This window comes from Chiloscyllium plagiosum, chromosome 14 (genome assembly GCF_004010195.1).
Source record: "Chiloscyllium plagiosum isolate BGI_BamShark_2017 chromosome 14, ASM401019v2, whole genome shotgun sequence".
Lineage (NCBI taxonomy): Eukaryota > Metazoa > Chordata > Chondrichthyes > Orectolobiformes > Hemiscylliidae > Chiloscyllium > Chiloscyllium plagiosum.
Genome location: NC_057723.1, coordinates 10,619,451 through 10,634,246, shown reverse-complemented (window position 1 = coordinate 10,634,246; position 14,796 = coordinate 10,619,451). Strand labels below are relative to the sequence as shown.

Below are 14,796 nucleotides of genomic sequence, written 5' to 3'. Positions count from 1 at the left end.
TTGGATGTGGTTGGGGTGTGGGAGGGGGTGGGCGTTGGCGTTGGACCGGGTTTGGGGGTGGGCAGGAGCGGGGCCTCACACGCCTGTGATGCTGCCTTATCTCCTGAACAGGGAGCAGAGTTTACAGAAAACTCCGAGCCCCAGAGGAAAAGATATTGAATTAATTTATCGAATAATCAATTATCCGAATGAAATGGTGCCTGCCCATCTCATTCAGATAATCGAGGTTCCTCTGTAGATAGTCTGGGCAAAGAAATGGCAGGTGGAGTTTAATCTGGACAAATGCAAGGTAATTCAGTTTTGAAGATCTAATGCAGGAGGGAAGTATACAGTAACTGGCATAGAGAAGAATTGAGGGAAAGGTTATGGTATGTTTGCCTTCATCAGTCAGGGTACAGAGTATTAAAATTGGCAAGTCGTGTTGCAGCTGTATAGAACTTCAGTGAGGCCACATTTGATATATTATGTACCGTTCTGATTACCACGCTACCAGAGGGATGTGGAGGCTTTGGAGAGAGTACTGAAACAGTTTTCCAGAGTGCTGCTTGGTTTGGAGAATATTAGCCATGGGGTGAGATCGGACAAACTTTTTTTTTCCCCACATGAACTTTGAAAGATGAGAGGTGACCTGACAGACATTTACAAAAATTATTAGACGTACAAATAGAATGAATAGTCTTTTTCCCCAGAGTAGAAATTTCAATTACTACGTGATATAGGTAAAAGGGGATAAGTTTAAAGGATACGCGAGAGGCAAGTTTTTTTACACACAGAGGGTGGTAAGTGCCTGGAATGTGCTGCCAGAGGAGGTGGTGAAGGCAGATACAATAGCAATGTTTAAGAGGCATCTTGATCGATACATGAATAGGCAGGGGAATAGAGGGATACAGACCACATAGAGGCAAAAGGTTTATAGTAGCACAGTCAGCATGGTCTTGGTGGTCCAAAGGGCCTGTCTCTGTGCTATACTGTTATTTGGTCTTTGAAGGGACAGGGCAGCATTGCAGGGTATCTGCTTAGATGACGACAGTCTGGGTACATATGAAAGGCTTTGCATACAAACAGAAAGAAAAGAAACAGATCAGGTGGAGGGAGTTGGGGAGAATGGCAAAAGGCTAAATTAATAGCTCTTTGCGAGTTTGGAGAAGATTTGAGAAATTAATAGTGCTTTATTCGAATGTGCGCAGTATTCAGAAGAAAACAAATGAATTAATGGCACAAACAGAGGTTAATGACTATAGAATCATTGCATTTTACAGTACATAAGGAGACCATTCCACCCAACATGTCTGTATGGCTCCCAGCAGAGCTACCCAGCTCGTCCCACTCTTCAGCCCTCTCTCCATAGTCCTCTAGATTCATCACTTTCAAATATATATCCCACTCTCTTTTGAAACCCCCTCTGGAATCCACTTGCACGACTCTCCCAGGCAGTCCATTTCTAATCCTAACAATCTTAGTTGTTCTGTAAAAGAAATCTCTGCAAAGGAGTTGGTTACAGTGATGGTGCAATAAAGTTCTAGTCAAGAATAAAAGGTTTAGATTCCAGAGGAACACTGAACTTCAACCTAAACCATGTACAATCCTCCGTTCAACAATTCAATAATTATCGTTGGTTATCTTTGCTTTTCTGCCTTGTAGTACAGTAGAAATTAGTGCAAAGATTCGTAGGTTGATGAACTGTCTGACACTATTAATCTATAAGCCTGTGTTACTGATCCAGGGGCGATTGTTCAAATCCCACAATGACAGCTGGTGAAATGTAATTAATGTAAATGCAGTTAAAAAAAACCTCAAATCAAGGGGCGGTGACCATGACAATTACAATGGCTTTTATTTTACCATAAGCCAATCTGATTCGCTAATGGAAGGAAGCCTGCAGTCATGAGTGGCACAGTGGCTCAGCAGATAGCACCACTGCCCCACAACGCCAGGAACCCGGGTTCGATTCCAGCCTCGGGTGACTGGCTGCATGCACATTCGCCCCGTGTCTGCGTGGGTTTCCTCCCACAATCCAAAGATGTGCAGGTTAGGTGAATTGGCCACGCTAAATTGCCCGTAGTGTTTAGGGAAGTGTAGGTTTGGTGCATTTGTTATGGGTAAATGTAGAGTAATAGGATAGGGGAATGGGTCTGGGTGGGTTACTCTTCAGAGGGTCAGTGTGGACTGGTTGGGCCGAAGGGCCTGTTTCCACACTGCAGGGAGTCCACGATTACTCAGTCTGGCCTATGTGACTCCAAACTCACAGAAAGGTGGTTGGCTCTCGATAGCACTCTGAAAATGGTTTGAGGGAGGTTAGACATGAGCAAAAAAAATGCTGATGATGCCATTAACTAAACAGAATAAAAAGCAAGGACACCCCTTCCCCTATCACTGGGCGTGTTGGACCTGAATGGGGTGAAGTTTTTTGGGGCCCCACATTCCATCCAACAAACAAGGTGGGTGCCGAACTCAGAGATAACAGTGAGCCCATGGCTCAGAAACTAGCTCTGACAGAAGCTGGAGGAGACAAATGAGTGAGAAATAATGACATTGTCAACAACCTCAATGGATAATGGAACTAATGATAGAGGTGATCATAGGATCACAGGACCTTTAGAGTGCAGAAGCAATCTGTTTGATTCATCATGTCTGCAATGGCTGTCCAAATGAACAGCTCACCTGGAACCATTCCCACAAGCTCACCCCATTACCCAGCATGCTGCTCCTTTTCAGATGAAGGAGCGATAAGGAATGAAGGAGGTGAAAGACAGGGAGAAAAAGAGAGATCAAGATAGAGAGGTGCTTGAGCTGATAAAAGTATAGGAAGGGATTAAAGAGTAAGATCTGGAAAGCTGATTCTGTGAAGAGAACCAAAAAATTATAGAGACTGATTGCCAAGCAAACAGGAAACAATATTAAGCAGAGCTCTGCAAAAGACAAAGTGAAGGTATTATGTCTCACTTTAAATTCAGATACTGTCTCATTACATCCCAGCCTGCACTTCTCTGTGAGGGTTGGAGTACAGAAAATGGGGGACATAACCTTAAATTGAGAAGTTAGCCTTTCAGTTGTAATGGTAAAAAACATGTCTTCACCTAAAGGGTAGCATTGATTTGTAAACCTGTCCCCACGACCTCAAGTTGTTTTATTAATCATTTACAGGATTGCACTGGCTACATTAGCATTTATTGCTCATCCCTAATTATGCAGAGGGCAGTTAAGAGCCAATTGCATCACTATGGGTCTGGAGTCACATGGAGGCCAGATCAGGTAAGGATGGCAGTTTCCTTCCCTAAAAGACATTAGTCAGCCAGATGGGATTTTCCTGACAATTGGAAATTGATTCATGGTCATCATTAGACTCTTAATTCCAGATTTGTTTTTTTCTTGAATTCAAATTCCACCATCTGCTGTGGTGGGTTGGAACCAAGGTCCCAGAACTTTAACTGGGTCTCTGGTCCAGCAGTAAGACCACTAGACTGAGACCTCCCCTGCTGAGGACAATAAAGCCAATGGAAGTGGAACTGAGAGCCATGAATTTTGATGGGTGCAGAACCAAAGTGGACAGGGATGGAGAGACAATGAAGAGTCACCATGATCCCAGTTGTATGGAGATATAGTTGGAGGGGCTGAGTGGCCTCTTTCTATCCCACAATCCTCTCCTTTCCTGCAGTGACTGAGGTTCCAAGGCTGTGGAAACTTGGGCAGTGCAATTCAGTGGGCGGGACCAGGAGCCTGGACCAGGGGCTCAACATCAAGCGGCTCATCAGCTCACTGCAGGGATCTCAGCTGACAATGAAAGGGTCCGTTTTGGATCAGCGAGCCAGTCTAAGGAGGAAGAGCTAACGAGTTCTGAGCAGCAACATCTTCGGAAACAGTCACTCTCATCTATTATTAACGTAAAGTTTGGCTTTATTTTAACTGCAGTCTCTGCAGCCCCACTCAACTTCCACTTGCAAACCCGGACAAACTTTACCTTAGTTCAGCCGCTGCAGATGGACGTGATGGGATAGTCCAACGGTGTAAACTGAAGGTGAGCAGTGAACCCACCTTCCAGTGCCCATTGCACACTGACCACTGTCAGGCATTCAGCACACACGGGCTCCTAATACACCGCACGCGAGTCAAAACTGGCAACATATTACTGTACATATCTCCTCAGCAGTAACCGCCTATTTGCAACTGACCAGCGAAATTCCTTACCAATACCCTATCTCCGGCCAAGTGGACATCAGGGCTGCTTCATCCCCGCTCCTGCACCAGGAGGGTTTGGAGAACTGGCGGTGTCAGACACACAAATCCAGCGAGCAGGGACTGGGCGAGAGTAGAGTTATTAAACAGCTCATTTACAGAGTCCCAGTCCCAACCACAATTAAAAATAAAACATCTTCGCATAGATGCTGAAACGTCCTAATTGTTCCTCCTTCTATACATTTTTTTTAAGCCTTACAATGGGCTGCGAGAGAAGCGTGTCTAACACTCAGTGCGGTCTGCATCCAGCCTCTCTCGCTGCTCTGTAGCTTTCTGATTAAATAAATTGCTACTCCTAAGCTTTTAGAGAGAGGGAGAGGAGGGCGGGGTTCCAATTAAAAGGGAGCTTTTAACCATGTCTGTGGTTTCATTCTGTATTTCTACTCTCTCTTCCAACGATTGCAATCTGGCTACCTCTTTATACAGAGATTGAAATAAAAGACTTAACGCAGAAGCACAGAAACCGTCGCTTTGGATAAAACGAAATTGAGCCATTAACTGTCTCAAAAGCTCGGTAATTGAGAAAGTTGCTGTCCATTGGGCACAGATCCTCCAGCATTGATGTTTTTTTGTATTGCTTTTGAATTCAGAGATCTCTAACGTGGGTGGACACTGCTTCCATTTTTATGAGTTTTAGGAACCATTAGTGATTCACAGACAATGCAGACGCCTATTGTAAAAGCAATGGACAAAGATGAGTGAGATCACACACTGGGCGCTGGGATTTGTTCCCATTGATAGCATTTCACTCAAAACTTTGATGTCTCTTCAGAATTATTGGTCCCCCTGTAAAAACACCAACCATGGACTAATACAACACAGATAAAAGCATTCACCCATTGCAGCAGCAGCAGGTCTTTATAGAGGGCTAGTCAATTCTATTCCACTCCCAGCTCTCTCGCATCCCTAGTTAGATCCCACTTGGAATACTGTGAGCAGATCTGGGCACTATACCTAAGGAAGGGTATATTGGCCTAGGAGGGAGTGCATTGTAGTTTGACAAGAATAATGGTCAGTTCCACTATAACGCCGTAGATTAGATTACTTACAGTGTGGAAACAGGCCCTTCGGCCCAACAAGTCCACACTGCCCCGCCGAAGCGCAACCCACCCATACCCCTACATTTACCCCTTACCTAACACTACGGGCAATTTAGCGTGGCCAATTCACCTGACCTGCACATCTTTGGATTGTGGGAGGAAACCGGAGCACCCGGAGGAAACCCACGCAAACACGGGAAGAACGTGCAAACTCCACACAGTCAGTCGCCTGAGGCGGGAATTGAACCCGGGTGTCTGGCGCTGTGAGGCAGCAGTGCTAACCACTGTGCCACCGTGCTGCCGTAGTTCCATTCTCGTGCAAACCCACGTTATAATAAAATGGTATAATAGCAACCCCATTTAAACAAGTGGGACCAGGATCATGTGATAACCAATTCACGCCTTAAAAGTTCACGCATTAGAAACGGTGACCCCAATTTGTCAATTGGATAAAAATAAATTTGCATTAACAAAACACATGTTATAGCAGAATGACCTGTACCTGGACTCAAGGGGTTATGAGGAAAGATTATACAAATAAGGTCTGATTTCTCTAGAATTTAGACAGTTAAGGGGTGATCTGACTGAAGTATCCAAGATATTCAGGGGAAAGGGTAGATAAAGATAAACTATTTCCATTTGCTGAGGATCCTAAAAACATGGGGCATACTCTGAGAGTTAGGGCTAGTCTGTTCAGGAGAGATGTTAGGAGTCACTTCTACCACAAAGGGAGGTTCGGGTCTCTGTTGTACAAACTGGACTTGATGCCAGACCAGTTTTAAGTCTGCTACAGATCATCTTTTGATGGGCAAAGGATTGGAAGGATATGGACCAAAGGCCTAATGAAGTTAGGCCACAGATCAGCCACCATGTCACTAAATGATAGAACAGGCTCGAGGGGCTGAATGGTCTACTCTTGTTCCTATCCCTCTGTTTAAGTCATTATCTAATTCCGTTTCAAAAGTTGTTATTGAATCTGTTGCCACCAGCCTTTCGGGTAGTACATTTCAGAGCATAACCTGCTTAAAAAATGCACCACCCTTTTTCATTTAAAATAAACAAAACACTGCTCTACAATAACTTCCAGAAGGAATAAATACTTGAAAAGGAATGTTTGCAGGGCTACAGAGTCAATGCAAGATTACGGTTCAGGGTTGCATATTTAAGATGGAGATGTGGACAAGTTCTCATGGAGGGCTGTTAATGTCAGTGAGAGATGGAGGCTGAGTCACTGCATATAGTTAAGGTTGAGTAGGACAGACTTTTGATTGATAAGGGAGTTAAGGATTATGGGGGAGAGGCAAGAGAGTCCACATCGGATCAGTCATGATCTTATTGAATGACAGCTCAGGCTAGAAGTGCTGAATGCCCTACTCATATACCTACTTATTACCTTCTTAAGACAAACTCAACAGAGGAAACATTGGACATCCTCCTTCCTTGATATATGATTTTGTACTTCCCTTTCATGGGGTGGCTCAGTGGTTAGCACTGTTGCCTCACAGCACCAGGAACCTAAGTTCGATTCCAACCTCAGGCAACTGTCTGTGTGGAGTTTGCACACTCTCCCTGTGTCTGCATGTGTTTCCTCTGGGTGCTCCAATTTCCTCCCATTGTCCAAAGATGTGCAGGGTAGGTGGATTGGCTATGCTAAATTGCCCTATAATGTCCAGGGATGTGCAGGATAGTCAGATAATCCACGAGAAATGCAGGGTTACAGGGATGGGATTGGTTTAGGTGAGATGCTCTGCAAAGGGTCTGTGTGGACTCGATACTGTGAATGGCTTGCTTCCACACTGTAGGGATTCTATGATATTTTAAAAAATGTAGTTTTCAGTGTCCAATTTCACAGCAACCAGAAATGGTGTCATGCAAACACTTTGAGTAACGACGGGTTAACGAATTCTCATACTTGGTTACAGGGGGGTCAGGACTGGCAGTTAAACCTCCATGGTTTTTCAACTTATCGAAAAGACAGAGAGGTGGGCAGAGGGGGTGGAGTTGCCTTGTTAGTTAAGAACAAAATTAAATCTATGGTATTGAATGACATAGCGTCGGATGATGTAGAGTCTGTGTGGGTGGAATTGAGGAACCACAAAGGCAAAAAAAAACATAATTGGAGTTGTGTAAAGACCTCCTAATAGTGGTCAGGACCAGGGACGCAACATGTACCAGGAAATAGAGAAGGCATGTCAGAAAGGCAAGGTTACATTGATCATGGGAGACTTCAATATGCAGGTGGACTGGGTAAATAATGTTGTTAGTGGATCTAAAGAAAGGGAATTCATGGAATGCTTACAGGATGGATTTTTGGAACAGCTTGTCATGGAGCCCACAAGAGAGCAGGCTATTCTGAACCTAGTGCTTTGCAATGAACCAGACTCTATAAAAGATCTTAAAATAAGGGAACCCTTAGGAAGTAGCGACCATAATATGATAGAGTTCAGTCTGGAGTTTGAAAGGGAGAAGGCAAAATCGGATGTAATGGTGTTACAGTTGAATAAAGGTAATTATGAGGGCATGAGAGAGGAACTGACTAAAATAGACTGGAAGCAGAGGCTAACCGGGAAGACAGAAGAGAAAAAATGGCAGAAGTTTGTAGGTATAATTGAGGACACTGTACAGAGGATCACTCCCAAGAAAAGAAAGATTAACCGGGGAGGGATTAGACAACCTTGGCTGACAAAGGAAGTCAGGAAATGTATTAAAGAAAAAGAGAGATCCTATAAAGTGGCTAAGAACAGTGGGAAATCAAAAGATTGGGAAGGATACAAAAGCAAACAGAGGATAACAAAGAGTGTAATAAGAAATGAGAGCATCAAATATGAAGGTAGGCTAGCCAGTAATATTAGAAATAATAGTAAAAGTTTCTTTCAGTACATAAGAAACAAACGACAGGCAAAAGTAGACATTGGGCCACTTCAAACTGATGCAGGAAGCCTAGTGATGGGAGATAAGGAAATAGCAGGAGAACTTAACAAGTACTTTGCATCAGTTTTCACAGTGGAAGACATGAGCAATATCCCAAAAATTAAAGGGTGTCACGGGGCTGAGTTGAATATGGTTGCCATTACGAAAGAGATAGTGCTAGAAAAATTAAAAAGTCTTAAAATTGATAAATCTCCTGGCCCCGATGGGATACACCCTAGAGTTCTGAGAGAGGGGGCTGAGGAAATAGCAGAGGCATTGGTTGAGATCTTTCAAGAGTCACTGGAGTCAGGAAAGGTCCCGGATGATTGGAAGATGGCTGTTGTAACCCCCTTGTGCAAGAAAGGATCAAGGCAAAAGATGGAAAATTATAGGCCAATCAGCTTAACCTCAGTTGTTGGTAAAATTCTAGAATCCATCATTAAGGATGAGGTTTCTAAATTCTTGGAAGAGCAGAGTCTGATTAGAACAAAACAACATGGATTTAGTAAAGGGAGGTCATGCCTGACAAACCTGTTGGAATTTTTTGAAGAGGTAACAAATAGGTTAGACCAGGGAAACCCAGTGGATATGGTCTATCTAGACTTTCAAAAGGCCTTTGATAAGGTGCCACACGAGAGGCTGTTGAGCAAGGTGAGGGCCCATGGTGTTCGAGGTGAGCTGCTGGGATGGATTGAGGATTGGCTGTCTAACAGAAGGCAGAGAATTGGGATAAAAGGTCCCTTTTCAGAATGGCAGCCGGTGACGAGCGGTGTCCCGCAGGGTTCGGTGCTGGGGCCACAGCTGTTCGCAATATATATTAATGATTTGGATGAGGGAACCGGGGGAATTCTAGCAAAGTTTGCCGATGATACGAAGTTAGGTGGACAGGCAGGTAGTACTGAGGAAGTGGGGAGGCTGCAGAAGGATCTTGACAGGTTGGGAGAGTGGTCCAGGAAATGGCTGATGGAATTTAACGTGAGCAAGTGCGAGGTCTTGCACTTTGGCAAAAAGAATAAAAGCATAGACTACTTTCTAAATGGTGAGAAAATTAATAAAGCAAAAGCACAAAGGGAGCTGGGAGTGCTAGTCGAGGATTCTCTAAAGGTAAACATGCAGGTTGAGTCCATGATTAAGAAAGCGAATGCAATGTTGTCTCTTATCTCAAGAGGGTTGGAATATAAAAACAGAGATGTACTACTAAGACTTTATAAAGCTCTGGTTAGGCCCCATTTGGAGTACTATGTCCAGTTTTGGTCCCCACACCTCAGGAAGGACATACTGGCACTGGAACGTGTCCAGCGGAGATTCACACGGATGATCCCTGGAATGACAGGTCTAACATATGAGGAACGGCTGAGGATACTGAGATTGTATTCGTTGGAGTTTAGAAGATTAAGGGGAGACTTAATAGAGACATACAAAATAATACATGGCTTGGAAAAGGTGAATGCTAGGAAATTGTTTCAGTTAAACGAGGAGACTAGGACCCGTGGACACAGCCTTAGAATTAGAGGGAGTCATTTCAGAACAGAAATGCGGAGACATTTCTTCAGCCAGAGAGTGGTGGGCCTGTGGAATTCATTGCCACAGAGTGCAGTGGAAGCCGGGACGCTAAATGTCTTCAAGGCCGAGATTGATAGATTCTTGTTGTCTCGAGGAATTAAGGGCTACGGGGAGAACGCTGGTAAGTGGAGCTGAAATGCGCATCAGCCATGATTGAATGGCGGAGTGGACTCGATGGGCCGAATGGCCTTACTTCCACTCCTATGTCTTATGGTCTTATGGTCTCATTGATATTTATTTTGCTGCCCCAGGAAGTGGTCTTATGAAACTTTCAGTTTATATAGAAACCGCAAGGAATGATTCAAAAGAAAAGTCTAACAGCCTTTTCCCAGTGAATACTGCCATTGGGCGATAAATACTAAGAGTTTCAACAATGCCCCGGCCCAAAGAACGAACTATTAATCAGTCGAATTTCCAACTTCAACAGAAAGGCAGATTTCACTTTCGAACCTTTCCAGCAAGATCGTAAGGAACCTATGTTAAAACTAAGCTACTCGCTCTTAACTCTGTCTACCAGGCTCCACAAACAGCCAATTTTACACTGATCTTCAACACTCGTTCAAAGTGCAGACTCAGAGAATAGTAGATCAACAGAATTGCACTGTCAAAGCAATCTATTTCTGTGTGTTGAATTTTTAAAAATTAGATTCAATTTAAAATATTTATCTTCAGCCAGTTTGGAAGAAAGTTTATTTGAATGCAGGGAGATGTTCCTGTGGAGACCTGACATTTCAGGTCAGCTGAGGTGTTGATTCCAGCTCAGCTTCCCATGAAAAGCAAAACCTCACAGCTAATCCCAAAGAAAATGAATCAGGTACTAAGACCAATAACTGCAACCAGGTCAGATTTCTACCTCTGCTCCAGCTCCTCATAATGATATTCCCCTTTGGCAAGCTTTGTCAATGAAGGAGGCAATAGGAATTGGCATACAGACAAAGCTTGGTTGCTGTTGACTGTCTGAATGTCAGCAGTGGCACAGTGAGTAATACACACACCGCTGAGTCAGCAGGTCATGGATTCAAGCCCCATTCTAGATGCTTGAACATATAATATAAAGGGGTGTTCTTGGTGCACAACTAAGAGTGTGCTGCACTGTCAGAGGGGCAGTGCTGCACTGTCAGAGGGGCAGTGCTGCACTGTTGAAAGAACAATAATGGGGGAGGGACTCTCCGTAAGAGGGCCATTATTTTCAGAGCCCAGCACTATTCCTGCTGAAGAGCTTATACTCGAAAAGTCGATCCCCCTGTTCCTTGGTTGCTGCCTGACCGGCTGTACTTTTCCAGCACCACACGTTTTGACTCTGATCTCCGGCATCTGCAGTCCTCACTTTGTCCCACTATTGGGGGTCAGAGGAATGCTCCTTCGGTTCTGCCCCTCCCACATGGTCAACGATGCTCTCCAGCGCACCTCCTCTACTTTCCACAACTCCGCCCTTTGAACTCCACCCCTCCTAACGCAACAAGGACAGAACCCCCCTGGTCCTCATCTTCCACCCCACCAACCTCCATATACATCGCATCATCCTCTGCCACTTCCACCACCCAGAAACAGACCCCACCACTAGGGATGTAAACTCTCCCCACCCATATCAGTGTTCCGGAGAGACCAATCCCTCTGCGATTCCCTTGTCAGATCCACGCCTCCCACTAGTCCACACCCCACTCCCAGAGGAAGCATTGCACCTCAGAGGGGATTGCAGCATTGTGAGAGAGGGATTACTGAGGATATTTGCACTGTCAAAGGAGCTCTACAACGGGAAAGTGTTGTACTACTGGAGGGGCAGAACCGATGGAGCATTGCACTGTCAGAAAGGCAATACAATGGGAGTGTTGCATTGTCAGAGGGCCAGTACTAAGGGAGTGTGACATTGTCAAAGACACACTTCTCTGAACTGGTCTTCACCCTTTACAACTTCCCCTTCCAATCCTCCCACTTCCTCCAAACCAAATGGATAGCCATGGGCACCTGCATGGACCTCAGCTATGTCTGTCTCTTTGTTCGGTACGTGGAACAGTCCATCTCCCGCAGCTACACTGGTACCATTCCCCACCTTTTCCTCTGCTAAATCGATGACTGTATCGGCGCCACCTCACGCTCCCACGAGGAGGTTGAACAGTTTATCAACTTCACTAACACCTTTCACCCTGACCTCAAATTCACCTGGACCATCTTGGACATCTCCCTCCCCTTCCTGGACCTCTCCATCTCCATCTCCAGTGACCGACTAACCATGGACATCTACTACAAACCCACCAACTCCCACAGCTACCTAGACTATGCCTCATCCCACCCTCCCTCCTGTAAAAATGCCATCCCTTATTCCCAATTCCTCCGCCTCAGCCACATATGTTCCTAGGATGACCAATTCCACCATAGAACATCCCAGATGGCCTCCTTCTTCAAAGATCACAAATTCCCCTCCCACATGGTCAACGATGCTCTCCAGCGCATCTCCTCTACTTCCCACAACTCCGCCCTTTGAACCCCACCCCTCCTAACACAACAAGGACAGAACCCCCCTGGTCCTCACCTTCACCACCCAGAAACGGACCCCACCACTAGGGATGTAAACTCTCCCCACCCATATCAGTGTTCTGGAGAGACCAATCCCTCTGCGATTCCCTTGTCAGATCCACGCCTCCCACTAGTCCACACCCCACTCCCAGTGTCTCCCCCTCCACTGCACAAAGTGCAAACCTTGTGCCCACACCTCCCTTCTCACCTCCGCCCAAGGCCACAAATGATCCTTCCGCATCTGACAGAAATTTACCCGTACTTCCACAAATGTCATCTATTGTATCCGTTGCACCCAATGTGATCTCCTCTACATTGGGGAGACAGGACCCCAACTCGCAGATCATTTCAGAGAACCCGCACCAACTAACCCCACTGCCCCATGGCTCAACACTTCAAATCCCCCTCCAACTACACCAAGGACATGCAGGTTCTGCGCCTCCTCCATTGCCAAACCTCAACCCTGACGCATGGAGGAAGAGCGCCTCATCTTCTGCCTTGGGACCCTGCAACCTCACAGGATTAATGTGGATTTCACCAGTTTCCCCAACGTCTCCCCCCAACTTATCCCAGTCCCAAACCTCCAACTCGACACTGCTGTCTTGACCTGTCCATTGTCTTTCCCACCTATCCAGTCCACGCTCCCCTCCGACCTGTCACCTTCCCCCCACCCCACCTTCACCATGTCCATCCACCTATTGCATTCTCCGCCACATCCTTCCCCCCAGCCCCACCTCCCCCCATTTATTTCTCAGCACCCCCTCCGGCCTACAAACCTCATTTCTGATGAAGGGCTTATGCCTGAGACATTGATTCTCCTGCTCCTCGGATGTTGCCTGGCCTGCTGTGCTTTTCCAGTGTCATGTTCTTGACACAATACTAAAGGAGCATTACACCGTCAGAGGAGCCAGTTTTAATGAGAGATTAAAATGAGGTTCTACCTTCCCTTCTGGTGAATTTAAAAGTAAACATAGTTTCTATTTGGAAAAAAAAGCAGGGATGTTCTCATTAATGTTTATCCCTCAACAAATTTCATTAAAAACCAACTTAACTAAAAACATATCGTCTGATCAATATCTTTTCACTATTTCTGGGAGCTTGTTTCAAGCAAATTTGTTGATTCTTTTTCTCTGTTACAAACGTAACTGCAGTTCATTTATTGTAAAACAATAGTTGAGATGCGTTGAAGGATGCTATATAAATGCAAGCCTTTTTCCTTCAGTGTTCGAACTCTTACCTTTAAGCCGGAAAGAAGAGAGCTAAGATTATGTGTTATAGGAAGTCAAGTCACGGGGGGAGTTTGAAAATAAGGCAGAGTTTTCAATTGAATATTTAGCAGATATTACTTGGCTCCAACTGTGGTGGCTTTTATGATCAAATAACTGAGTTCTGCTCACACACGTTTCCTATAGTGAGGTTAATTCCGATAATTGCTGAAATTACAAATGTGCGCAGATCCTTAGATAGATGCTTCAGAAACCAGTGATGCTAACAGTTCCCTCTACTTCTTCCATTTCAGGTTGGAATGACTGAGCTCAGGAAGTGAGCTTTAAAACATCCTGCATAATTCATGGATTTTATCACAACTCCTCACACATCAATCAGATCTGTGCAGCTGCAACCCACCCTGCTCTGCATGCTCCCTATGATGTGGCTACACAGCGATCCCTGTCACCCCACGGGTTTCACCCAAAAACACGACCCCTCCACTGAGGGTCCACCATAACTCCGTGGCCACAGAAACACGACCCCTCCACTGAGGGTCCACCATAACTCCGTGGCCACAGAAACACAACCCCTCCACTGAGGGTCCACCATAACTCCGTGGTCACAGAAACACGACCCCTCCACTGAGGGTCCACCATAACTCCGTGGTCACAGCCCAGTACTTGGTGTGAGTGCAGAAACCACCCTCGTGTGAGCAGACAGAGCAAAGATAGGCCCCTGAGCCTGCTCCACTATTCAATACGATTGTCTTGCACCCACTCCCATCCAGATCCTGCCACCACTGGCCACATCGTTTTCAGTGTTGGCCACACTGTAAGATGGCAGAGAATGCCAGCTACCAGTTTCTTGGCCATATTTATTCTTCAACCCACGGCAACTGGAACCAGATTCCCTGCTGTATTGGGGATCTTGGGATGTGCAGAAGTAGTTTCCAAAGTTACAGCAGTGACAGCACTTCAGAAATGATCCATTGGCCATAGAGTGTTTTGGGGACACCAGGAGGGGTTGATGGGCACCATCGGAATGCAGGTTCCTGATTTCGGTCTGTCAGGGCATCGCGCCAGCCTTTTGGCGCATTGAAATCGTGGAGACCAGGAGAGTTGTACACTGGGTGCAGCATTTCACTGTTATCCTGTTATCCTGGGCCTGCACTGGCTTATACCACTTCACATTAACAGCATCTATAACAGGGGACTGGCTGGTGCAGGCATACATATGTCCCAGGCATAGGCCATCCTCCACTACCTGACCAAAATGAGACCGGCCAGTGAACGTGTCCAGCTATTCCACCACACAATGCATCACTGTT

The 14,796-nt window shown here is 45.6% G+C and overlaps 1 protein-coding gene across 1 annotated transcript in view; it reads right to left on the bottom strand.

The window, feature by feature from the left end:
* Positions 1–4,484, bottom strand: part of LOC122556887 (neuropeptide Y receptor type 2-like) — an 18,032-nt gene extending 13,548 nt beyond the window's left edge. Inside the window, exon 1 of the mRNA XM_043704147.1 lies at positions 4,186–4,484. Within this exon, the coding sequence (XP_043560082.1) occupies positions 4,186–4,214 (29 nt within the window). The 5' untranslated portion in view covers positions 4,215–4,484. The remainder of the gene's footprint in view (positions 1–4,185) is intronic.
* Between the last annotated feature and the right edge of the window lie 10,312 nt (positions 4,485–14,796).